Source organism: Ascaphus truei, chromosome 2 (assembly GCF_040206685.1).
Source record: "Ascaphus truei isolate aAscTru1 chromosome 2, aAscTru1.hap1, whole genome shotgun sequence".
In the NCBI taxonomy this organism is placed as follows: domain Eukaryota; kingdom Metazoa; phylum Chordata; class Amphibia; order Anura; family Ascaphidae; genus Ascaphus; species Ascaphus truei.
In genome coordinates this window covers 58,125,477-58,153,003 of record NC_134484.1, presented here as the reverse complement: position 1 = coordinate 58,153,003, position 27,527 = coordinate 58,125,477, and the positions used below count along the sequence as shown (strand labels likewise).

Below are 27,527 nucleotides of genomic sequence, written 5' to 3'. Positions count from 1 at the left end.
TTCCTGTTGAGCATTGCACAGTATATATTTACCATATGGGTCAAATGTGTTCTCTATGATCTTGAATACCCAGCGATGCGAGTAGCTGACAGTGGCTGCTAATTCTAAATTACAGTACAGTATTTAGCTACACACATACCTTACAGACTGTATCTTTAGTACAATAATTGGGGAAGGGGAAAGGGATAGGGGACCCTCGCATCAGCCTATGATGAAATGAAATAGACAACGGTGCAATAAGGGAAGAGAACAGGATAATTACTAGGAAACAAAGACACCCTCAGGGCAGCACTCGTTGTAAGTGATAATGAGATGATGATAAATTTAAAATTAAAATGCTTTAATTGTATTGGTTAAAATAAGTGTCAAAATCGTTGAAATAAATAAACAACTGACAGTGGTAAAACAACACACATAACAGACAAAAAATATACAATACTTTAACTGAAATCTAGGGGGAAAGGTAGAGATCCTACCTATCTGCTAATTAGCAGTGATAAGCAATCAATGACTGAATAGTCAACCCCCTGGTTCAGCAATAACAAGGTTAAAAAGCCTGTAACATAGATACAGGTAACGGTGGACTGGTCATGCACAGATATATGCCAAAAGGCTATGCAGAATATAAAGCAATAGAGTGAGGGCTCACTAGTGATAATACAGCTACAGTGGGCTAAATTGTAGAAATAGCTCTGGTCGTGAAAGGTCCCCACTTAAGGGTTGAGATAGCCTAACTCTAAGTGGGTAAAATGGTGATACAAGTGTTAATGGACAGTGCACACAAGAGCTCACAAAATGTGGTACTTAGCTCTGGGGCACGGATCTAGTCCGTATAGCCGAATAGCCCCCTAGTTCAGATGTGCCACTGAATAACGCTTATTAAGACCTCACAATACACAGACAGCAGTAAATGTTGTGACACTACACACAAATCTCAGTTGTGATTTGGGCTGCCGATAGCTAGGTGCACAAGAGCTTACAAAATGTAATATTCAGCTCTGGGGCACGGATCTAGTCCGTATCAAGTTATGGCCCCCTAATTCAAATGTGCCGCTGTAGCTTATACAATAGCAGATAGCAGAGTGAGCAACCACATATAATGAGCCGAGGGGGAGGAAGGGATACAAACGATGCAGCAATGATACATAACAATTATACTTGAATATTCAGGGTAGGGTAATTGTAAACGGCCCGTGCCCCTATCAGATATATTCAGCCCTCGTCAGAGCTTTGCACAGCAAATTACCGCTGATGTAAGTTATCTACCTCCTCAGTAATCCGGCAGGCAACGGCATCATACACAGTACAAAGTGTCTACTGCGTGTAAACATAGTATCCCTTCAAGCATGCATCGGCACTTAGCAGTGCCTCTCCCTCTGCCCGGCATGTGAACGTCATCACGTGATGACGTCAGTCCTGTAGCCGCCTCCCACCTGACGCACGTTTCGCTGGGGCGCTTTTTCAAAGGTGGTGACGTGGAGAGCTACATACAAGGTATATATAGTGTATGTTGAATAGCCAGCAAATGCAGAGCAGCTGAGTTTAACCACTTAATTCTATTACAGGATAATGGCAGATGACTTGGTGCTGCCGACGGGATCAATGGAGAGCCTACTCAAGCAATAAAATTTATGTTGAAAACAGACAAAGTGTGATATTCATTGGTTCAGAGACTGTATGAACGTTGTTGTATATCTAGAGTGACAGGATCATACAAATCGGGATAACATGCTCATAAAGGCAAACCTCTAGATAGGGTAGATGTTGCTGTAATGCCACAGATCAGAAACCCAGAAGGGGTAAGTGTGGTGATGCTGGCACTCTAAATAAAGGGAGAGAATAGAAAACCCTCATTAATCCCTCTGGGTGCCAAAGTGCCCAGTACATAAATCCATTTAGACTCTTTCTGTAAAATGAGACGATTCCAGTCACCCCCTCTTGGACTAGGGGGGACGCTTTCAATCCCTGTGAAACACAGGTTAGTAATGTCACCGCCATGCACCTGATGTACATGATTGGCTAGAGGGGTGTCCAGATGATTCCGTATTGCCCCTAGGTGTTCCAAAATACGCTGGAGGAACTCGCGGATGGTCTTGCCAACGTATTTTTTGGTGCATTGACAAGTGACCTGGTAGATGACCCCCTTTGTCCTGCAGTTGATAAACTGTCTGACTTTGAAACATTTGGTATTGTTCCAATTAAAGAAGGTTTTAGAAAGGGATAAATGGGTACAGGCCTTGCATCATTGACATTTGAAATTCCCCACTGATCTATTAGTTAGCCAGGTACTTGCTGTTAATGGTCTCAGATGGCTATGGAATAGCTGGTCTTTGAGATTTGATGCCCTCCTGCTGACCAAAGTGGGTGTAGGTTGCAGGACATCATTGAAGTCTGGGTCTTCCAGGAGGACCGGCCAATGTTTCTTTAATATGGCGTTAATCTCAGACCATTGATTATTGAAGGTACCCACAAATCTAATGAGTTTTGAGTCTTCAACTGGGGGGCGATAAGTACTCAATAAAGAGGTTCTATCTGTGAATTTTGCTCTTCGATAAGCTTTTCTTATACACCGATGGCTGTACCCCCTTTCCATAAATCTATCCCTCATTTTTTGTGCTTCATACTCAAAAGCTGTGATGGTAGAGCAGTTTCTGCGGATCCGCAGAAACTGTCCAACAACCATCCTTAAGTCGCCTAGGGTGGTGGCTTTCATAGCGCAAAAGGCTATTGGTGGCTGTCTTTTTTCTGTGGATTGTAGTTTCCACTTTGTCACCCACCCCTCTAGAGATTTTAAGGTCAAGGAAGGTAACTTCCTGTGTGTCAATTTCGTCGGTCAAGTGAAGGTTAAACTCGTTATTATTGAGTATATTGATGAATTCAATGAATGACGTCCTGGTCCCCTGCCACAGGACCAGGACATCATCGATGAAACGGACCCATAGTAAGATCTGGATGGTATAGGCTTCATTGGCTTCATGGAAAACCACCTCCGCCTCCCACCAACCTAGATACAGGTTCGCATAGGTGGGAGCGCAGGTGGTCCCCATCGCCGTGCCTCTCAGATGGTGGTAAATGACACCATTAAAGGTGAAATAATTATGTGTCAGTATGAATCTCAACAGGTCAAGTACCAATTGATTGTGTTTCACAAATTCACAGCTACGGCTTTTGAGAAAGTAGGAGACTGCGTCTATACCCACTTGATGTATAATAGAGGTGTAACGGCTGGACCCCCCTTGTCTGACCCACCCAATCTCACATTGGCCCATGTGGTCTAACCGGTCCCCATTACAAGGTCGTGTGTGGTGGTGCACCTGCAAGTAACAGGACTCCTGAGTCTCCCGCTTGATGGTATTAGGGGATGTCATCAGGACAGGTAGCTGAGGTAGTGGGTACGAGTCCAACTTACTTCACGTGCAGCGCCTCCACCTCATCAGGATCTGTGCTTCCGCAGGGAGATGGTCCTGGTGAGGAACTCCTTCTTGGTGGTGCCATCCACTGCTGAGTAACTTCACACTCACCCAGTGGAGGTATCTTTAACAAGGGCATCTTTATTTGCATGGTATGGGCAACTGCCCCTCACAGATAGCAACTCAGCCGCTCATCTCTTTGTAGCACTCTCTTAGGAAGGTCCCTTCTCTTCTAATAGAGCTGCTTTCCACCTTTACTCTCAAAGAGATTCCCCAGCTTCTCTGGCTTCTGTAATCTCCTCTCCTGAGCTGCTTTGTCTCTCTCAGCTCCTCTCTTGAGCTGCTCTGTCTGTCAGCTCCTCTAACTCTGCTCAATCTCTGCGTATGCTCACTGACTCACAGCTAGCAGGAGACACTGCAACATTGTTGCAGACCTTCACGTGCCTCTCAGTGAACAGAGCAGCACAACAACAGGAAACTGAACTTCTAACTTTAGGCAGTGCTGCGTCTTATATCACCCCCCAGAGAACAAACCTGCTCTGTACCACTAAGTGTGGGCACATTGCATGTTGTCACTTCCTTTGGGGATATATGACACCTCACCAGGGTTTGAGGGCAAACCTCCATTGATTGTTGCTGGCAATCCTGCATACTTACCAGGTTTACTGCCAGCATGAGAAAGAGATATGTACACCAATCTTACACATGGCTACATTCTCCCCCTGGTGGAACCCCAACGACCCGGCTGGGATCTAAATTTGCGGACCTTCCTTCAGGTAGCACTGCAAAACATAACAACACATTACAGTACATATCTTTTCATCATAACATATACATCTTAACTTTAGATGTGTAACAACTAGGATTACCCCATACTGGAGTATCCATTAGTGGTACTACCATACCCTCTTACGGTGGCTTGCGCACAGCATGGTCCACTGGACTTAGAGCATCAATGCTGTAACACTCTAGGTGACATACTGGACACCCACAATCAGACCATAACTCTGGCCTGGATGCTAGTGGACTGTGAGTATCATGCCCATACACCGCCCTAAGGCTTCTCCTGGAGATGTAGCATATCCCCTCGTGACTACACCACGTCTCATCTAACCCGCCAGGATCCCAATTTTCTGCATCAAGAGAACCCATTTCTAACGTAAGTTCGCCCTCCCAGCAATGGTGAAAATTACGTACCCAATTTTGGCGATCCCTAATAACTCTTCCTGACAGTGAGGGCACATAGGGGGCTCTCCGGGCAATAGGCACCATATGAGCAACATTACCCAAATCCCCAGATGAAACTCCCAATGTTCCTGGAGACCCAAAATTTGACCCAAGGCTCTTAGGATCACACCCCACACTAACAGTACGATTGTCATCATTAGTGCAGTATAACATTCGTTGCATAGACATTTCTCTCCCCGATCCCTCATCGGAGGCAAAACAGTCACCCCAGTCCAGATTTTCCCCAGTCCATTCTTCAAAAGTGGCTCGGGACTCCCCAGACAACCCTTGGCTAGACTGGGACCCATAGGAAAAAGTGACAGGGGCAGGGGTTTTAACTATGGCCTGGGGTTGGGCATAGAGAAACACCGCCGGCATACGCGGGGCTACGACCTGCAACTTCTCGCTACCTTGCCCGGTACCATCGGACTGGCACTCCGGTTCACTCGCCTCCTTACTCCCAGGCTTCCGCAGGGCCTGCTGGCTCTTCTCGGACCCAGGTAACCGGGTACAGCTGCTTGGCCGAGAGGACACGGCCATCTCGCTGGAATCGCCGCCATCTTGCGTTGGGTTCCCAACCGGAACCTCTTCCTCCAGAACGACCTCCGCCGCTGGAAGTGATGGTTCTGCTCTCTGCTCCGTCCGGGCCTGGGCTAGGCCTTTCTCCGCCATTGCCACCACCGGCGCCTGTGGGGGTTTAGGAGGTTCCTCACCACTCCGCTGGCTTGCAATGTGTTCCTCTGTGGTAGGCCGGACTGGCCGTTGTAGGGCACACGGGCCTACATCAGGGTCCGCAGCCGATGGGATAAATGTCTCTTTATCTTCAGCTTCACTTGTGTGGTCCGCCGGCTGGCGCATCACCACAGCTGGTTGACTACTGTCTTCAGTAGTACAGGATGGGGGTAGGGACATTTCCGCAGGGGAACAGCGTCGGGGCGCTTCGCATTCGCTGGTGGCCATCGGCCTGAAGCGGTCCTGCTCCGGCGGTACCAGTGGTAGCGATCCCCCTTCTCCCTGGGCAGTCACCTTACCCTTCGTTGATTCCGTCAGGAATGGTTCCATCATCTGGGGTTCCGGTTTTGGAACCGGATCTGGAGCCGTCTCTGTCATCGGGGCTTGGAACTCCTCACGCTTAGGCAGATAAGGGCTAGACACAAGCTGGTTTGCTCCTTTTGCAAAGAAAGTAGCTCCCCAAACAAGTTCTTTTCCCAGAGATACACAATCAGAGTCTTCACACCTCAAGCTGGTGATTCCGTCATTGGATACTTCCCGGAATCCTTTAGGCAATGAATAACAGGCAAAGATCCTATCACCCCTCCTCACTTTATGTATACAGGGGCACAAAAGAAAGGGGTAAGTCACTCCGTTGGCCCGCCATGCCCCTGGTAGCTGAGGTTGTGGTTTGCTGCATTCTGTTTCTTTCTTAGGGGGAACAGAAGTTGCTACTGGCAGTTCAATGTGCTCACTCCCCCTGGTGGACTCTAGAGGAGGGTCTCGTAGACTTGTAGGCTGACCCAGCACAGGGGCGGAGTGAGTCATAGTCCCTGAGGGCGCGGCTCCAGCTTTCGCGCCAAACTCCCCAACGGGGTGGAGTTTTCTCGTTGGCGCCAATCCTGGCCAACAATCAGCAAACTGCAAAGTTGCAAGACTTTCTGCAGCTGGCCCACGCGGTGTCCCGGGAACACGGGAACCGCCATTTTGGGTCGTATTATCTTTCTTCATCACATTTGAGGTAGCGTTTGGCTGTTTGTATATTGAATGATAACAAAGTCCATTTCGTTCCTCCCATCTAGCAACACTGTCGTCCTCACTAGCCTCGAGGTTACTTTCCCGAGAGCATAGACAGGACAAACCCGGCGCAGCCATGGCTGTTACGCCAGTCTCCAACAGGCTCACAAAAGTCTCTTCTGTAGCTTGTTCTTCTTCCACGCACAGGTCATATGCGTGTTCCTCGTTTGCCCGCCATCCTGGACCTTCTGCGCTCTGCAGATCCTCCATTCTGACGGTTCTCTCTAGAGGAGGGGCACTTTCTACCAAGGAGTGGTTCTGACTCTGTGCTGAACTACTCACAGTGCAGGGGCGGGGCTCTGGTTTTCGCACCCAACCCGGACAATACTCTGCAACAATTTCTTGCACAGTCCTGGTGCTCTCCCGACTTGGCAGGAGCCGCCATCTTAGGTGTGACTCACTGCTTGAGAGAGCCTCCATTCTTGCGGTCGCCATTCTTTTTTTCTATTATAATTTCTGTTATCGCACATGGAGCTCCTCTCTGCGGGGCAGCTGCCACACCGATGCAATAAAATGCCTTGTGCACAACCTTGTGTACCTAATGTAGATCTGACTCGTGTTTGCACTGCCTCAGGCTAGGCTCACTCTTTCTGTGTCTACTGTAACGCTTTCCTCCAGTCTGTGCTCCTTGGTAAGTGGTCTGGAATGGAGACTAGAGTACTCTGGCTCTTCCATGCAGTACTTTGGGTGTCGACCTACTGTTGGCTAGCCTAGTGCGGACCCTTCCAGAATTCCAGCCCTAAGTTACCAGTTTACCCCTTCAGGCGTCCCCCGCTAGCGCTACCTCAAGGCGACTAGAACAGCAATAGCCCCCTGCTCCAGACTCACTAACCCCTAATGGATCCCAAGGCATCTGTGCGGCCTGCAGCTCCAGCAGCTCCCCGACTACCCCTGGCTCCGTCCCACACAGCACAAAGTGGCAGCAGACACTCTCCCTGTTTCCTAATGTGTGCCTAGCAAAATCCTGTCCTGTTAACAGGTCTCTCAGCAGCGCCTCCAATTGTAACGGCTGGACCCCCCTTGTCTGACCCACCCAATCTCACATTGGCCCGTGTGGTCTAACCGGTCCCCATTACAAGGTCGTGTGTGGTGGTGCACCTGCAAGTAACAGGACTCCTGAGTCTCCCGCTTGATGGTATTAGGGGATGTCATCAGGACAGGTAGCTGAGGTAGTGGGTACGAGTCCAACTTACTTCACGTGCAGCGCCTCCACCTCATCAGGATCTGTGCTTCCGCAGGGAGATGGTCCTGGTGAGGAACTCCTTCTTGGTGGTGCCATCCACTGCTGAGTAACTTCACACTCACCCAGTGGAGGTATCTTTAACAAGGGCATCTTTATTTGCATGGTATGGGCAACTGCCCCTCACAGATAGCAACTCAGCCGCTCATCTCTTTGTAGCACTCTCTTAGGAAGGTCCCTTCTCTTCTAATAGAGCTGCTTTCCACCTTTACTCTCAAAGAGATTCCCCAGCTTCTCTGGCTGCTGTAATCTCCTCTCCTGAGCTGCTTTGTCTCTCTCAGCTCCTCTCTTGAGCTGCTCTGTCTGTCAGCTCCTCTAACTCTGCTCAATCTCTGCGTATGCTCACTGACTCACAGCTAGCAGGAGACACTGCAACATTGTTGCAGACCTTCACGTGCCTCTCAGTGAACAGAGCAGCACAACAACAGGAAACTGAACTTCTAACTTTAGGCAGTGCTGTGTCTTATATCACCCCCCAGAGAACAAACCTGCTCTGTACCACTAAGTGTGGGCACATTGCATGTTGTCACTTCCTTTGGGGATATATGACACCTCACCAGGGTTTGAGGGCAAACCTCCATTGATTGTTGCTGGCAATCCTGCATACTTACCAGGTTTACTGCCAGCATGAGAAAGAGATATGTACACCAATCTTACACATGGCTACAGAGGTATACAACGATTCGACATCAAGACTGATCAGTAGTGTGTCTTTGTCAAGGACTATGTCATTTAGTCGGTTAAGGGCGTCCTTGGTGTCTCTAAGGAACGATGGTAAACTGTCAACAAACAGTCGTAGTATTTGGTCGATGTATTTACTACTTTGTTCCGTAAGGTTAGATATACCGGACACAATGAGTCTCCCAGGGGGGGGGCAAGGTTCCCTTGTGGATCTTTGGTAGACAGTAAAAGGTAGAAAGGACTGGTGCAGGGGTTAACAGTTGTTCATATTCTTTTTTGGATATGATCCTAGACTCTAAGGCTGTTGTTAGGATGGTTTTAAGATCTTTCTTGAAAAATTCTGTGGGGCTCTTTTTAAGCGTCTTGTAACATGTAGGGTCAGACAGGAGGCGTGTACATTCTGTCACATAGTTAGCAGTGTTCATGATCACTGTGTTGCCCCCTTTATCCGAGGGAATGCTACAAATGGGTGACATCCTACATCGCAAAGGTAACAAAAGCCAACCCTGCAAGTTAAGTATAAGTGCATTACTGTATACTTAATGCAATAAGCTGTCTGCAGTGATAGGCAGTTTGTTGCCCTAGGAATGAGTAACCGGCATTTAATTGTCTTATATACTGTTTGAGTGATGGGCAATTTGGTGCCCTAAGTAAGAACACTATTTATGAGGATTTGGCTCATACATAGACAAATAGACACTGTCAGGGCTGCCAACCGGGGGACAAAGCTGGGAAAGTCAACCCAGACCAGGTAGAGGTGAGGAACTGGGAGGCTGGCTGACCAACCATGTAGTTAGGCCCCCTTACTTCTTTGGGCTCCCCAAGAAAACACCACCGGCAGACACACTCTCCAGCTCCTATGTTCCTCAAGCGCTCGGTCTCTCCAGCTCTCCCACCCCCACCCCCCCCCCCAAATCAGCTGCTGTCCTTAGCACCATGTCAGTGTCTTAGTCCTAGGCCCAGGTAAACCTGTCTGTGAGCCTGGACAGTGTAGTACAACAGTGTCTAAAATTGTGCAGCCAATCACTGTGTGAAAATAGTTTGATGTCCAAATAAGTACTGTATGAGTGACTGGCACTTTGTTGCCATAAGTGACTTATGTGCTTGCAGTTTAATACCCTAAGGTTAAAACTGCAATTCCCCACCCCCCAAAAAAAGTTTTACGCTTACCCAAACCAGGCTTACCACGAACCCAAAGAACCCCCAGGCTCCCCAAATCTGTCTTTATTTTTGTGCTGGTTTTGACACCAAAAATATGACAAATATGGGTAGGGGGTGGGGTGAGGGGGGGAGAGGCTCACAAATAGAAAGTCTGTGTTGCAACTTTCTACCGTCCGCTGGAGCAAGCATTGGCTCGTAGTCATTTTGTGTCTATATGCCTGGTGGATACATCTGATTGGTGATCTGGAACCAGGAGGACCCAGAGGTCAGAAAACAACAGATCAGCTCTAATGGCCCCCCTGGTTTAGGTAAGATTAAAAAAATTATTGTGAGCAGTGCCGGCTACTGCTTTAAGAGACAGGCACCGGAGTTCTTATATATAGAGTGCTGGGCAGCATTTTGCTCAATTAAAGCATGAAAAATGTGCACTGTGGTATGATAGTGTTCAAAACTGTGCAATCACAGCCAGGGAAAGTTATTTAGGGAATGTTGGCAACTATACATGATATGGTAAGAAATAAAGTGTAGACTATATTAAATCTATATGGAAGAGCACACCAGCTGAGAGAGATGATCAGCAGCAAAAGATCTATATACAAATGGCAAGGAAAAGTGTATTTAACAAGTGTGGGTGCAAATGGAACCCCTGCAAAGTCCTCAATAAACTTGGCACAATATGGAGACAAAGGGCTATTAGCCGAAATGCTAGTCGTCAGCTTGTCTGCCCTTCTACTTGCTTTTGATTTGGGATGTGTAAGTGTACTCATTTGGCTTTTTTTTTTTAATCTTTATTTACTGTACTTTATACTATTGAAAAATATATTGTTTTACTTTTGTTACAAGTGGCTTCTGGTGTGCATTCCTTATCCCCGAATTTGTTAGGTGAAATATAGTTAAGCACTCTATGTTAATGCTTATTTTAGAACTTATATTTAAATGAAAGTTTTGACTGATTTCACGCGCATCGCGCGCCTCCCCCCCCCCGCTTCCGCGCGCCCGTGCCCGCACGCTGTATAGACGCGATCACTGCCTTTAGGCAGTCTGATTGCTCAGCGTGCGGACGCGTCCACGCGGTCTGCCCCTGTATGGACGCAGCCTAACACTCTATGCTTGTAAGCATGAAGACAATTCAAATGATACAAGTAGTATTCTATTCAGGATACAATCACTCCCAAAAAAATCCTGTTTAATAGTTTCAAGATGAATTCAAATTCCCATTTGAGCCTGTGCTTCTAGTGCTTCTGAAAAGCCTGTATTCCACAGTTGGAAGTGATACAAAATTGGATGCCTTCGGGCAACATCATGACAACATTGTGGGACAGATTGCCTAGAAAAAGGGGAAGTTATGCAGCTCACTCATCCATACTAAATCCTACTCTCACGTTTAATCTTCTATCTGACATGATCTGAATCCAAGCATTCATCATTAAGTAATTTTGTTTCTTTTATCCAATGTAATATACGTGCGTGCTACCAAATGTATAGCGTGCTTATTAAATCATGCCCTGCTCCTCAGTGTTTTTGCTGACCTTGGTGGGGAATGGGGATTCACTAACATCCAATACTGGATATCACATTCAAGTCAATGGCAGTTAACATGAGATTGCAGTAACACATGTTGGAGGTGAGAGAATCCCAGCACCAGGAACTCTCTATTATCCCACCAGGGCCGCCAACAGAAATCGTGGGGCCCGGGACAAACATTTTAAGAAGGCCCCCCCGTGTCGGCGGTATTGCCCGCTGCCCCCCCATTTCACACCTCACCTCAGCCTGGGGGGAAGTGGAAGGTGGATGGCGGTGGGGGTGAGGCCCTGGCTGGGGAGGGTGCACGGAGGATAGTGCTTATGCCGGTAGGGGTGAGAGGAAGGTGGATGCTGGTGAGGGGAAGGTGAGGTGGATGCCGGTAAGGGGGCCCGTGGGGGGTCTGAATGGGACGGACACACACTACACAGACCGACACAAAAAAACACAGACACGCACATACAGAGACACACACTCACAGTACAGATAAGTAAGAATATACTTAACGTTTATGTTGTATGTGAATAAGCAGCTGCACAGCCGGGAACATTCAAACTCACTTCTCCTGCCTGTGCAGTTGCTTAAATTAACTTGTAAGTCCGTCCCACTCCCCGCCCATGAGGAGGGCCCTGATTGGATCCCCTCTCCTCATTTTTTTTTACACTTTTTTTTTCCTGACACACGGTGGGCCCGGCGGCGGCCGCGAGCGGCTGGGCCCCCCTCACTCAACGGGCCCGGGATGCCCATACCCTCTGTCCCCTCTCTTGGCAGCCCTGTATCCCACCCAGATTGAACTTCTCTCATGTTTCAGGGTATGTAGGAGTCTGCTGCTTTAAAATACAATCAATGAAAAAATATGATGGTATAAAATGCTTTTACTGTTGCAAGTGGAATAAAAGTGGATTCCATTCAGCAAGGCATCCTGTCTGTATCCTACTCATATTATATACCTATTCCTAACTCTCATGCTTCCTTCCTTTACTCTTTTTCTGCCGTCACAGAGGAGGATGTGTCACTGCTGATCTCCTCTTCCACCTGCAGCATTTGATACTGTGGACCACTGTCTTCTCCTTCACATTCTCCATATTCTTGGTATCCGTAACAGAACTCTATCCTGGAATTCCTCTTACCTCTCCAATCATACTTTCGGTGTCTCGTTTGCTAACTCCTCCTCATTCTCTGTCAATGTCTCTGTGGGGGTACACCAGGGGTCTGTCGCTCTACTGCTAAAACTATTACGCTGGCCCTTATTGTCTCCCGACTCAACTATTGTAACCATCTACTGTCCGGCCTTCCTGCCTCTCACCTGTCTCCAATACAATCGATCCTAAACGCTGCTGCTAGGATCACTTTACTCTCTCTTAAATCTGTCTCAGCGTCTCTCCTACTGAAGTCCCTCTCCTGGCTTCCCATTAAATCCTGTTTTACTTACAAGACTCTCTTTCTCTCTTTTAAGGCTGTACACTCTTTTGCCCCTCCTTACATCTCAGCCCTAATTTCCCGTTAAACACCTGCCCGACTCTAGAGTTTTGCTCAAGGATATCTTCCGTCTACTCTATTTGTATCTAAAGCTTTCTCACTGCCCCGCATCTTGGAAATGTCCTTCCCCTTAATATCTGACTAGCGCCATCTCTCTCCACATTTACGACCTTTCTTTAAACAAACACTTCTGCCGTACCACTTATATTGCAGGGACTCTTTCCTATTGTTTTTATGTCTGAAGCGCTTATTCCCATTATGTGTTGTAATATTACAATACGTCACGTGTATTATTGCTGTAGAGCACTATGTACCTGGATGGCGCTACAGTATATAAATAAAGATATATGTAACGGCTGGACCCCCCTTGTCTGACCCACCCAATCTCACATTGGCCCGTGTGGTCTAACCGGTCCCCATTACAAGGTCGTGTGTGGTGGTGCACCTGCAAGTAACAGGACTCCTGAGTCTCCCACTTGGTGTTATAGAGGATATCATCAGGACAGGTAGCTGAGGTAGTGGTTACGAGTCCAACTTACTTCATGTGCAGCGCCTCCACCTCATCAGGATCTATGCTTCCGCAGGGAGATGGTCCTGATGAGGAACTCCTTCTCGGTGGTGACTGCCACTGTTGAGTAATCTCACACTCACACAGTGGGGGTTTCTTTGAACATGGCATCTTTATTGTAGATTGGGATGTAGCAGACTGCCCCATGCAGCTGCCGGCTCTAGCCGCACATCTCGTCGTGCTGTCCCTTTGCCAGGTACGCCCTCCCGTATTGAAGTGGGATTCCCTTTCTCCTAGGGAGATCACCACTGCGCCAGGTCCCTGGACACAGTGTGGCTTAGACAGACTTGATTGGTCACTCTGCTACCACTAGTTACTGCACTAGGGTCACAAAAGTATTCCTCCAATCCCTTATGCCGTAGCATACATTTAACCAGCTGCTTCACACAACTGCTGGCTAACACTTGCCACAACACTAACTGACAGTGTTGTGCCCTTTATACCTCAGGGGGCAGGCGCATCTCTGATGTCACTATCCAGGGACTCAGAGCATACAGCCACTCCCTTCCTTACACAGGGCACCACACCAGGGTGTGAGGGAAAACCTCCATAACTACTGTTGGCAGGCCTGTACTTACCAGGACTTACTGCCAACAGGGAAGATGTATGCAGTCATTATTATGCATGGCTACATACTCCCCCTGGTTAATACCCACCGTCCCGGCTGGGAACTAAATTTGGTGTACCTTGCGCCAGGAAACACTGCAAAAGAACACACAAATAACATGGCAAACATCATCACATTGACATAATAATGCAAGCCCATCTCACTCACTGACCAGCAGGGAGCGCTAAAGAAAACAGCAGACCACTCTATTTTGTTAATCAATAATAATGTCGAGGATCTGGCTTCTTCACCTCCCGCCCCGCGGCATCATGCACAGTCACGCTGTATTCCCGTGGTACCCCTCGCTCATTGCAATACACCACTTTGTGCATGTACACACTGCGTCCTATCTTCCAGACCCGCATAAGTTGGGACACCCTCTGCTCGGCCTGCATTCCTTTAATGGCTCCCCCTTTATCTATGATATAGTGCTGGATATCGTTTTTAAGCCATCTCTCCCTATTCTCCTCTATCTCTCTCATTAGAGGTTCCGGGACATACGGGTAATCAAGCCCATGCGACCTTCTGTATTTTGCCGCAATAGCCCGTTTAGCTCGGCAAGCCCTGGTCAACTTACTTTCGCCAGCAGCCCCGGGCAGCACCCATGACAGGGGCTCATCGGTCTCTACCGGGTCATCCAACCCTGCGGACCCCTTTGGGATAATAAGGCCTGCCTGGATGCGATCCCACCTTGCCCTTAGGGCCCTAAGGTATGCCTCGTTATCAAAGTCACCAGCAGCCCACCAGTGATCAACCACCCCCTCCCTTTCTAGGATAAATCGGGTGCGGTCGAACCAAGCAACATACCCCTCGTACAACGGGGCCCACCACCTAGTCTCCTTCTGTTCTTCGGAGCTAGGTTCTATAGACTCCTCTATTGACTCCTCATCAGGCCCACCCAAAGATACCCCGGACGTACCCTCAGATCGCCCCACTTGGCTCTTACTCTGTGACCAGTGTCCGCCCTCAATACCCAGCGCGCTATAGCTCTCGCTGGCCATCGACCCATGTCGAGTAATCCTCCCTCCACCCTCCGATCCACTATCGGACGTTCCCCAGTCCAGGCTTCCAGTCCGTTCTTGGATAGGACCCCGGGAATCCCTTGACACCCCCAAACTAGAAGTGGACCCACCTGAAGAAGTGACAGGGACAGGAGCTTTAACTAGGGCCTTGGGACTAACTTTGGGAGTGGCCGGGGTAGGGGGACGGGACCGGACAGTAGGCATTAACAGGGTTACGACCTGCTCTCCAGCAATACGTGCCTTAACTTCGCCACAAAGTCCTTTCTTGACTCCAGCAGCTGGGCTTCTTGTTCTGCAACTCGAACGCCCGCTTCCCCTGGTAGTAGGGGATCGGCTTCCGCTGCTCGACCGCAGAGGCGCTGACATCGCCCACTCGATGCCGCTCTGGTCATCTGGAATCTCCTCCGTGCACGCACGTGCTTCGACGCCATCTTGGGTTGGATCCCCAATCGGGATCTCTTCCTCCACGAGGACATCTGGCAACGCCCGTCTGCTGCGCGATCCAGTCTGGCTCTGGACTCGCTCTTCCTTTTCCTCCACCCCCTGGGTCTGCGACAGGCACGGTGTCATCTTAGTACCTCGCAGGGTCGGGGTGGATCGACCTCCTTCCGATCCACTAGTCACCACGGCAGTGGGACTCCGGCGATCGGGTGGTCGCGGTACTGGAGACACTCGACTCCGTGTCTCCACACCACGGGGAATGGCATCTCTCCAGGGCGTACCAATAGTATGGCAGTCCCTCTTTATGACCATCTTACTCGACAGTCTAGCACACTCCTCGTCCGAGGATTCCACTTGGCAATTCGGCCGAGGCATCCCAGTAGGAGACCGGCGATGGGCTCCTCGGTGATTACCTCTCCGATGGCTGGGTTTCTCCGTCGGGAGCACCGAACCTGACTCCGACTCCGCGGGACCTGCACTCTCATCCCATAGCGCTCCCGGCTGCTCGTCGATCGGCATCGGGACATTTCCTGCTACTCCCACCGCTTGTACCGGTCCAAAAGTGGTCATGGGCCACATGTACTGCAGTCCACAGTGGGGGCATCGGGCCTCACTGCCCACGGCTCCGCCCGGCAGTCTGCACTGCAGGCAGAGACATGCCACAGTCTCCACACCCTCCACACGGATGACCAGGAAGCCTCCTGGAGCCGAGTAGGGATGAGTAGAGATCAATGGACTCTGGTCCACTTTATCAGCAACTGCAGCCATATTCACCAGTGGAGGCACTCGTTTCAGAGGTCTGTACTGGTCAATGGCTCTTCGCAACTGAAGGGCATGGGCTGATTTAGCAACCCCTCCTCCTACTTTCTCTGTCGACATCCGGTGGAACTGCAAACCACTCCCCCTGGTTGAAACTAGGGGGATGTCTCGTAGACTTGTAGGCTGACCCAGCACTGGGGCAGAGTGAGTCATAGTCCATGAGGGCGCGGCTCCAGCTTTCGCGCCAAACTCCCCATCGGGGTGGAGTTTTCTCGTTGGCGCCAATCCTGACCAACAATTAGCAAACTGCAAAGTTGCAAGACTTTCTGCAGCATGCCCACGCGGTGTCCCGGGAACGCGGGAACCGCCATCTTGGTAAGTATTGTCCATTTTCCCATTGAAGGTAGCGTCTGGCTGTTTGTTAATTGGGGTATAACAAAGTCCATTTCGTTCCTCCCATCGGATAACACTGTCATGCTCATTATTCTCAGGGGTATCATCCCGAGAACAAAAACATGATAAACACGGCGCAGCCACGGCTTTCACGCCATTCCACAACAAACACACAAGAGTCTCTCCTGTAGCTTGTTCTTCGTCCACGCACAGTTCATATGCGTGTTCTTCCTCTGACCGCAATCATGGACCTTCTGCTCTGTGCAGATCCTCCATTCTTGTGGTTCTCTCTCCCCGCCATCCTGGACCTTCTACTCTGTGCAGATCCTCCATTCTGACGGTTCTCTCTCCCTGCCATTCTGGACCTTCTGCTCTGTGCAGATCCTCCATTTTGACAGGTCTCTCTTTATCGTTGAACACTGCGTTCCTGTACATTGAGCTCCGCTCTGCGGGGCAGCTACCACATCCGTACAATAAACATGCCTTGTGCACCACCTTGTGTACCTAACGTAGATCTGACTCGTGTTTGCACTACCTCAGGCTAGGCTCACTCTTTCTGTGTCTACTGTAACACGTTCCTCCAGTCTGTGCTCCTTGGTAAGTGGTCTGGAATGGAGACTAGAGTACTCTGGCTCTTCCATGCAGTACTTTGGGCGTCGACCTACTTTTGGCTAGCCTAGTGCGGACCCTTCCAGAATTCCTGCCCTAAGTTACCAGTTTACCCCTTCAGGCGTCCCCCGCTAGCACTACCTCAAGGCGACTAGAACAGCAATAGCCCCCTGCTCCAGACTTACTAACCCCTAACGGATCCCAAGGCGTCTTTGCGGCATGCAGCTCCAGCATCTCCCTGACTACCCCTGGCTCTGTCCCACGCAGCACAAAGTGGCAGCAGACACTCTCCCTGTTTCCTAGCGTGTGCCTAGCAAAAGCCTGTCCTGTTAACAGGTCTCTCAGCAGCGCCTCCAATTGTAACGGCTGGACCCCCCTTGTCTGACCCACCCAATCTCACATTGGCCCATGTGGTCTAACCGGTCCCCATTACAAGGTCGTGTGCGGTGGTGCACCTGCAAGTAACAGGACTCCTGAGTCTCCCGCTTGGTGTTATAGAGGATATCATCAGGACAGGTAGCTGAGGTAGTGGTTACGAGTCCAACTTACTTCATGTGCAGCGCCTCCACCTCATCAGGATCTATGCTTCCGCAGGGAGATGGTCCTGATGAGGAACTCCTTCTTGGTGGTGACTGCCACTGTTGAGTAATCTCACACTCACACAGTGGGGGTTTCTTTGAACATGGCATCTTTATTGTAGATTGGGATGTAGCAGACTGCCCCATGCAGCTGCCGGCTCTAGCCGCACATCTCGTCGTGCTGTCCCTTTGCCAGGTACGCCCTCCCGTATTGAAGTGGGATTCCCTTTCTCCTAGGGAGATCACCACTGCGCCAGGTCCCTGGACACAGTGTGGCTTAGACAGACTTGATTGGTCACTCTGCTACCACTAGTTACTGCACTAGGGTCACAAAAGTATTCCTCCAATCCCTTATGCCGTAGCATACATTTTACCAGCTGCTTCACACAACTGCTGGCTAACACTTGCCACAACACTAACTGACAGTGTTGTGCCCTTTATACCTCAGGGGGCAACGCATCTCTGATGTCACTATCCAGGGACTCAGAGCATACAGCCACTCCCTTCCTTACACAGGGCACCACACCAGGGTGTGAGGGAAAACCTCCATAACTACTGTTGGCAGGCCTGTACTTACCAGGACTTACTGCCAACAGGGAAGATGTATGCAGTCATTATTAAGCATGGCTACATATATCTATACATGTTCGGGGTTTTTTTACGTTAAGAAGCAGTGAGTTATACAGTATAGACATATGTAATTATAACAAAATAGTGTTATTGTCATTAAAATGTATTGATTGTTTTAATATTAGTATTTGAGAGGTTTAATATAGCTATATTCCCCTAATGTCAGTTCCTCTCAAATCCCTCTTTTACCCCCTTATTATGGGATAGGACAGAATTGCATTGATTGACATTATCATACTATTATTGATAGTATTATTACTTTGTCCAACTAAATAAATACATACATTTGTTAGATAACTGCTTATACTTTAGAGGTGAATTTAGGAGTATGAATCTACACTTCCCCAGAGCTACTACAACTTAGAACTTACATCCAGAGGCTGCGGGAGGTTAACGTTTAATTTAATATATTTTTGAAATATATATATATTTAATATATTCAATGACTTACGCCCTTATTCTATACAGTGTGGAAAGCCCTAATAACTTCAATGCTGATCCATGCTTTATTTTAGCTCCGGGGATCGCTTGGTTACCGAGATAATTAACCTTTTCGTTGTTAATCAGCTATCCAACCCAATGTTATCCCCTTGATTACGTGACAGCTTCCTATTGGCCAGGGGGACCCGTGAGCCTGGATGGCCATTTTGATTTCCCTAAAGGGAACACAGGCAACTAAAGCTGTAAGTATTTTGGGAAAGCAGGAGGTCCCTGGAGCTAAAAATAGCACTGTTTAGTTTTGGGGGCCCCCCGATTACAATTCTAGAAAAACTGTGTGTGGAAAAAAACAAATGGGAGTGATTTCTGCTTTAAACTTATCATTCACTACTTGGTCATGTTTTCCTAGTTTAAAGCAGAAGTACTCCCAGGGCTTAAGTGGCAAGGAAAAAAAAAAACTACAGACAGGGTTGTCAGGGTCAACAATAGAAAGCTGCAACTTCATCACTTGCATGTGGGAGCGATCCCTGATCCTGTGGCAATTTTCTGCCAGAGAGCCAGACTGCGGGAAATAGGGGGAGTCCCTGGATGTTGAGGGAGCATGAAGCAAACCTGGGGGACCACTGGTTCGGGATATGTTTCTTATAAAGAAATGTAAAAGAATCTTGAGCATCACAAATTACTGCTTTAAAGCAACCAGTATGGCTAAAGCTGAACTGTTAATATCAGGAAAAAATAATATTTTTGTATATTTTCTGAGGTTTTTTTTTAAAACCACTTGGGCATTTTAATCCGTTTTTGTGGCCCTGTTTTTAGGGCTGGATATTAGAGCAACAAGAATTTTCACTGCCATTTAACTCAAACAAAAATATTAAAACTCTTGCCTACTTATTTATATTTAATCAAAATCAAACTACCCAAAAAAGGACTGGCCTACGGCACTACATTGTTCTCCCAGAAAATGCATAATATTACATATTCCATAGGATTGATTAGCAGTAGCTGCAGAATATCTCAACATACCCCAACCTGTTACATCTGTATATTGAATCAGCCCCTAAATCTTCTTCTGACTCAGTTCTGCTATGTTGTGCTCTCCCAGGTAATAGGTCCTGCAAGATTATAAAAGACGTCCTTAAAAAAGAAAATGTTGCTGTTTTCCTTGCCTTTTTAAAGTATAGATTATGACACACACATTAAATCCAATGTTGAGTACTTAAGGCACTCAGGATTATATATGATAGGAACAATTGAGTGGGATTAAATCAAAGTTCCCAGGAGAGCTGGTGTGCAGCTGACCCTAATGTAGACCAGCATACAAACGTAATAGGACAGTCCAACACTAATAGTGACTGCCTATATATATACATCCCTCACCTATGCCCTACCCCTGCTGTGTTAAGATACACCTCATTACGGTCAGCTGCACACCAGCTCCCCTGGGAACTTTGATTTAATCCCACTCAATTGTTCCTATTATATATGTAGCCCCGGTGCCCTCCATGTCCCAGAGACCCCCCTCCCGAAGTGCCGAGCGGTCACGGGTGCCGCCAGAGGCAGCGATGGACCCGCCGGCACAACACGAGGGTGGGGGCCAGTGCAGGGAGCGCTTCGAGCGCTCGGAGGCTCGGCGGCGTACCCGGATAGCGGGGGCCGCCATGACGGGTTGCGCGAGCGTGCGCGGGATCGCGCATGCGCAGATAGTCAGGGAGTTGCGGTGGCCAGTGGAGACTCGTGCATGCGCAGTGATAAGCGCGCGAACACTAGCCTACCAGGGAAGGCTCTTGGAAGAGACTACAAGTCCCATGAGCCTCAGCAGCGCCCCACGTGACGCCAGGGAGCCAATAGGGTTAGAGTATCTCCCTGTAGAGGCAGATAGATACATTTCGCGCGCTGAGCAACGGCAGTTGGAGCTGGGAGATAGAAGGGGAAGGAAGGGTGTAGTGAGCAAGTGGCTCTTACACCAGGTAAGGTTCCCCAGGTCCCAGACAGGCCCCAACTCCCCACCAGGTTAGTGGGTAATTAATAAGGGACGGCCCCTAGGTTAGGGACCCTGCCCTTAGGTGCGTGTGGGGTGCAATCTTGTCAAGTCACAGCTGTTAGTGCTGTGAGGGCTGACAAGAGGGCATCGTGTGTAGATTGCAGTGCATTGCTGCAGGGGCTGGGAGTGTCAGTGAGTGCCAGGAGAGCTAGGGGAACGGATTAGGCCAGTTAACCCCTAGGCCCCAGGTAGGTCTTCACTCCCCAGCTTGTGGTGCTACAGGGACAGGCCCTAGGTTAGGGACACCGTCATCGTAGCACTAGTGATAGATAGGGACACAGCAGACGCTGCTCTTCCTGAGAAGAGACTTGGGCTCAAGTCTGTGATAAAGATACAGAGACTATCTCCAGGGTTGGGCGCAGATCATCGGTGTTGCTGCAGAGGCCATCCGGGTGGGATCGCCCCGGATGGTAGTTCCTGTGTTCATCCGTCATCGGATCCTTTGCGAAGCTCCGTTGCAGGCCCGAGCACTGGAGTGCTCGTCAGGTAACCCTTATCAACAAGTGCACCAACGATCCTACCTATATTATTCACACGGGACCAGTGACTGCACAGTCACACATATCTTCTCCCTTAAGGGTGCAGACATATTGTGTATGTGGTTACTGGACACGGGGTGGGATCACCTGGTGAAGGGGGTAGCGTCCTGCGAGACGCCTTAGTTAGTGTCTCCTCTAGAGAGGGACACCTGTTGATCTATTGATTGTTATGTATGCGTATGGTTACACTAGTAAAGGTATTGGTTGTTATACATACTGTGTGCTGAGTGATATATATTGTCCTGCGAGGAACCACTCCCCCTCTGTTGGGAGCCATCGCAGGTGGAGGCGCTGCACCGAGTATAGGGTTACTCATAATATACTTGCCCCAGGTTCCCCGTGGCAGAAGCTCAGCCCTCCTGTGAGCCTAACAGGTAAAGCACCACACCTGGTAACAGTAGGTTCTCCGCACTCACACTATATCTGCGATTGGGTGGGGGAATACCCGTTACATATATAATCCTGGGTGCCTTAAGTACAAAACATTGGATTTAATGTGTGTGTCTAATCATTGGACTTGTAACCCCATTATTTTAATACTGATGACCATTAAAAGTTTATTTTAATATACTCCCCAAACATTCAATTAGGGCACTGAGTGCTAAACTGGGTTCTTGCTCTCTATAACTACCTATCCATTTTCACCACCCAGAGCACCTTACCCTCAATCATTTCCAATACATTATCTAGCTGTAGCGGGGTACCTCCTATTTGTTACTTTTTAAAGTATAGATTTTTCTTTTTAACTGTTTTGATTTTTTTTTTTTTTAACTGTGTCAGAGTTTTCTTGGACTCAGCTGATCAAAAACACAGACTTTATACAGCGTTCTTGTAAAGCAATGTACATACATACAGTAACTGCATAATGATCAATGCATTAATCCTTGTTTCTCTTCATTTAGAAGTTGTAAAAATGTCACAGGTGCAATAATTTTGAATGTCGGGTAGTATTTCTAAGAAAATAAATACAAGTGGGAACCTAGTATATGGGAAATTAATAATGTAGATGAAAGCTATGTTAATAGACCAAACTAATGTATTTAGACTGACATATGTATTACTCACAGCTATTAGCTGTGGTGTTTATTTGAACTTAAATGTTGTTTAGTTTACTGGCTGACCTTAACCTACAAATGAATGCTGCATTCAATATATTCATTATATGTAATCAACCAGTGTAACAAGGAACATTCAGTTCCATACTCTTTGGGCTAATAATTCCAGTTTGAATATTTAATTTGTTTAACAAGCACTGTGGAAACACTTACTGTTCTTAGGTCATAACAATGATTCATGTAGTTCAAGGCTGATTACTGTTACCCAGTAGACATACCTGTGTTTCAACATCTGTGAGTTTTCTTGTCTGCTCGGCCGTTTGGCTTAATAGACTAGTTCCAATCTCCAGCATTGTGGCGGTATGATTCTGAACGGCATTCTGCTGCATCTGAGCCATCTCAGACTTCATATTATCCACAATGTAGTTCTCCAGCTAATAAACAGAAATCGGAAAAATAAGTGTCAATTACAAGATTTCATTTGTGAGACACAGATATTTAACAACATGGGGAATTGGGGAAAGAAAATACCAGGGACAAGGCAAAGTCTGACAGCATAAATAAACGTGCAGTCCTTTTAGGAGCAAAGTTAATTAAAACAGTGATGTGTTTAAGAAATGAAACATAGGTGTTTGATCTATTTGAAAAAAAAGTTAACCACACATTAAATAGGTTATGTAGGTATAAGTGTGAGAAAAAAAACTCCACCATACAGCAAATAAAAATATCACGTGTGAGCACATTCACATTTTTCAGACAGGTCTGCAACACTGCCTTTCACCATTATCTCTTAGCACATAGTGCTTCGACTGCAGCACAGGATTCTGGGAAATTACATGCAAATGAGCACACACAGAACAAAGTCAGAAACTACTGTATGAGATTTTGTTTTAATTATTAAGCTATCCTCCACTTATTATGTCATGCACTTTTATAAGGAGGGAATCGTACACAAACTACAAGTCGTCCTCCACGAGAAGGGAATACAGTACTACAGTATTAGTTTATAGCTACAGTAGTCAAGAATTCTGGGGGACCAAGGAAAAGAGGAATCAGCTTGATTTTAAGAGAAACAAAAAAGTTTACGTTTCATTTTGGGAATGATTAAATGTCTGTGGAAACCAAATATATTAGAATGGTATTTACATCATTTTCTCATGTAAGGTTATTCTCATTACACAAATAAAAAATAAAAATGGCTTTTTCTTCTCTGGTTCATGAAAACTAACATGTAATAAGCTTCGTTATCAAAATATATTTTAGTGTGGACTGTGTTATCCTCAGAAACTAGCTTTTACGTCTTTTTTCATTTTTGTTCTGCAACACATTTTTTTGCATTGGTGTGTTATCCTGCATAACGGAATGGTATCAATATAGTATGGGCTCTTGCAGGGTTATTCATTAAACTCAGTGCCGCTTTAACTCAATGGGAGTTTCCGTGTAATAGCATCACAATTGGCACTATTGTGGCTTAATGAATAACCTAACTACTACACAAAACTAATTGTTTTTGCATGTATGAATTTCATTAAAAATATTGCTTATTTCATTTGGTTCTCCTCTGAAATTTCATGCCAATATAATTATTTTGCACTATTACAGCTTTCCAATCCCATTACTAGTCTGAAGTACATTGCAGGCGTTCCCACCCTTGAGTTGTACAAACAATCTATGCATCAATTTGTTATTGTTCATATCAACTTTACACAATCTTAAGAACTTAAAGGCTTCTGGAAAAAATGTGGGTCTGTATATTTTTTCCATGATGATGAATTATGCATTTAAAATAGCTAATTGTCCTACTAAGTTTCCTATTACAGAATAAGCAGTTTAATGCTCATGAAATATAATATAACACAGATTTTTCAAGCAGTGATATAATTGAGTATTGTGACATTTATTTATTTGAATGAATTGTGCAGCAGTTTCATCAAAATAAATTGCTACAAGGAGTACATGTTGAAGACGTGTTATTCTGTCGTGATAGGGTTGCTGCTATAAGATTCTCCAAACTCAAACAAAACTACTGTATGAAATATGAGAGGCTTCTGAGCAGAGACCACTGTTTCTGGAGGCTGTCAAAGGCAAGGAGTCTACAGTATGTATCCTGTTTATTAGGATTTTATACTTGTTTTAAGCATACTCGATTATGCTACTTTAGTATTTTCAAGCTAATTTTGACTTTTTTCCATCATTTGATAAAAAAATTAAACCAAATAAATACGTGTTGGCAAAACCAAAACCCACGTCCAAACCCAAAGCACAAAACTCACGTCCAAAACCAAAACACAAAACCCATGTCCAAACACAAAACCCACGTCCAAACACAAAATAGAAAACCCACATCCAAACCCAAAGCACAAAAACCATGTCCAAAACCAAAATATAAAACCCATGTCCAAACACAAAACCCAGGAACAAACACACAATAGAAAACCCACGTCCAAAACCAAAACACAAAACCAATGTCAAAACACAAAACCAACGTCCAAACACAAAACAGAAAACCCATATCCAAACACAAAACTCACATCGAAACACAAAATACAAAACCCACATCGAAACACAAAATACAAAGCACACGTCCAAACCAAAACACAAACCCCACATGGAAACACAACCCACATCCAAACCCAAAATACAAAACCCACATTCAAACCAAAAATACAAAACCCACATCCAAACCCAAAACACAAAACCTCCGTCCAAACCCAAAACACAAAACCCACATCCAAAACCAAAACGCAAAACCACATCCAAACCCAAACACAGAACCCACATCCAAACACAAAACACAAACCCAACGTCCAAACCCAAATCACAAAACCCACATCCAAACCCAAAACACAAAACCCACATACAAACACAAAACACAAAACCCATGTTCAAAAACAAAACACAAAACTCATGTCCAAACAAAAAACCCACGTTCAAACACAAAACACAAAGCCCACATTCAAGCACAAAACCCACGTTCAAACACAAAACACAAAGCCCACGTTCAAACACAAAACCCACGTCCAAACACAAAACACAAAGCCCACGTTTAAACACAAAACCCACGCCCAAAACCAAAACACAAAACCCACGTCCAAACACAAAACACAAAACAAATCCAAACAAAAAACCCACGTCCAATACCAAAACATAAAACCCATCCAAACAAAAAATCCACGTCCAAAACAAAACATAAAACCCACGTCCAAACACAAAACCTACATCCAAACTGAAAACCCACGTTCAAACACAAAGTAAAAAAACCCACATCCAAACACAAAACCCACGTCCAAACACAAAACCCACGTTTAAACACAAAACTCACGTCCAAAAGTAAAACACAAAACCCATGTCCAAACCCAAAACAGACCCCTAGTCCATAACCAAAACACAAAATCCAAGTCTAAAACACAAAACCCATGTCCAAAACCAAAACATAAAACTCTCGTTCAAACCCAGAACAGAAAACCCACGTCCATAACCAAAACACAAAATCCAAGTCTAAAACACAAAACCCATGTCCAAAACCAAAACATAAAACTCTCATTCAAACCCAGAACAGAAAACCCACGTCCAAAACCAAAACACAAAATCAAAACAAGAGTGCCCACATTAGTGATTTTGATATTATCTATGCACATTTCGTTACAGGTATATATATAACTGTAACACATATTTTTTTTATGTGAGAAGAGACATTCCTCCAACATCCTATGTCATTGGTGTGAGCAGTTACCACATGGTCAATCCAATCCAATCGGTTGATTTATAACTTAGGCAACTACAGTGACGACTCTAAATAAGGGCAGTGCCCTCACATAACAATTTAATGGCAGAGTGAGGACATTGAGGATGAAGAAAAGTTTTATTTTTAAACTAATATCAAAAGAGCAAGAGAGGACAGGGTGCTTCAATCAAGATTTTGGATGACTCATTGATGAACACCAATGGCATTATATGGACCTTGTAGGAGTGCAACATAGATGGGATAAGAGGTTTTATTTTAACATTAACCCCTTTGGTGCCAACAAGGCTACTTAGGATCTCCATGAGAGAGCCTAGGTAGCCTTACTGGGACTCAAGGGATAAGGATCTCTCTCTCTCTCTCTCTCTCTCTCTCATATTTTATTTTATTTATTTGGTTCCATTACAGCCCTATTAGCCAACTTTAGCTAATAGGGCTGTAAGCTTTTTTACAGTGTGTGAGGTTGGAGGATTATTACAGTAGGTGTGCTTCATTGGAAAGGAGTAGGGAGGTTCAGTGATGGGGGTATGTGTCCCATAGAGTGTAAATTGGGCCCCAATTGGAAGGTGGTGTTTAACCCTTTATTTACCATAAGGGTTAGTAAGGCATTGTCAAGCAATGCCCTATTAGCCTCTTCGCTATGCAATCTAGTGTAAGGTCGCCCATAACTAACTAGTCACTTGGACTACAACGTTTCATATATTAAAGATGATAAAAGTTTATTTTATTCACTTTTATCATCTAGTAGTCTTGTTATTCTGACTCCTCTCCAGGACCTGGCTGGGAATAACAGCCAATTTTAAGTACAGTGGAACTTAAATATTAATATTTTTTTCCAAGCGTTAAGATTAACAGAGCTTGGTGAATAGTGGATAAGTAACATTTCACTTTATTGACGCCTCGTTAAGACTAGCAGCCATGAAACATAATGCTACTGTTGTAATGAGAATAAATCCTGGTTACTGTCATGTTCATTGGCTTTAGTGAATACAGCATTCTAATTAATGACCATTAAATAAGGTTAATGTAACGTTAATGATATTGATGGAGCTTGGGGAATCTGGACTATAGTGAGTTACTTTTATAACTTGTAATTTTTATTGTTTTTTAAATCACAGCATTAATACATCTTATAACCATTACTGCCTCATGCGATATTGATATCTCATATGCATCTCAGCTGTACACAGACAATATTCAGTAATTAACAAAGTATAACAAAACATAAGGATAAATAATAGTTAACAGAAGAAAGGAGGGACGGAGGGGGAAAGGGAGGGGGGTGGTTGGGAGGCCACGACACCGCCCAGCGTCTTCGGACTCGAGACGTATCTTCATATTCCTGGTGGTTAATTTTAGTGGTGTGTCTGCTTTGTTTAAAGACTTCATCTGGTACCCTCCAGAGCCTCATTTACTACCGCATCATAGGAGAACGCATCTACGATTATTAAAGCAATATCGAGGTTCTCTCCACCGCTGGGATGTCTGTCTGAGCCAGCCAAGGCGTCCAGACTTCTAGGAAATTTTCACCAGTATCATTAACCAAACTTGTTAATTTTTCCATCTGGCATACGTACCAAATTCTATTCCGAATCTTG

The 27,527-nt window shown here is 46.2% G+C and overlaps 1 protein-coding gene across 2 annotated transcripts in view; it reads right to left on the bottom strand.

Moving 5' to 3' along the window:
• ANGPT1 (angiopoietin 1) overlaps window positions 1-27,527 on the bottom strand; it is a 375,883-nt gene that overhangs the window by 186,832 nt on the left and 161,524 nt on the right. For both annotated transcript variants that reach the window (XM_075582478.1, XM_075582477.1), the window contains exon 2: window positions 22,466-22,621. In XM_075582478.1, the coding sequence (XP_075438593.1) occupies window positions 22,466-22,621 (156 nt within the window). The remainder of the gene's footprint in view (window positions 1-22,465; window positions 22,622-27,527) is intronic.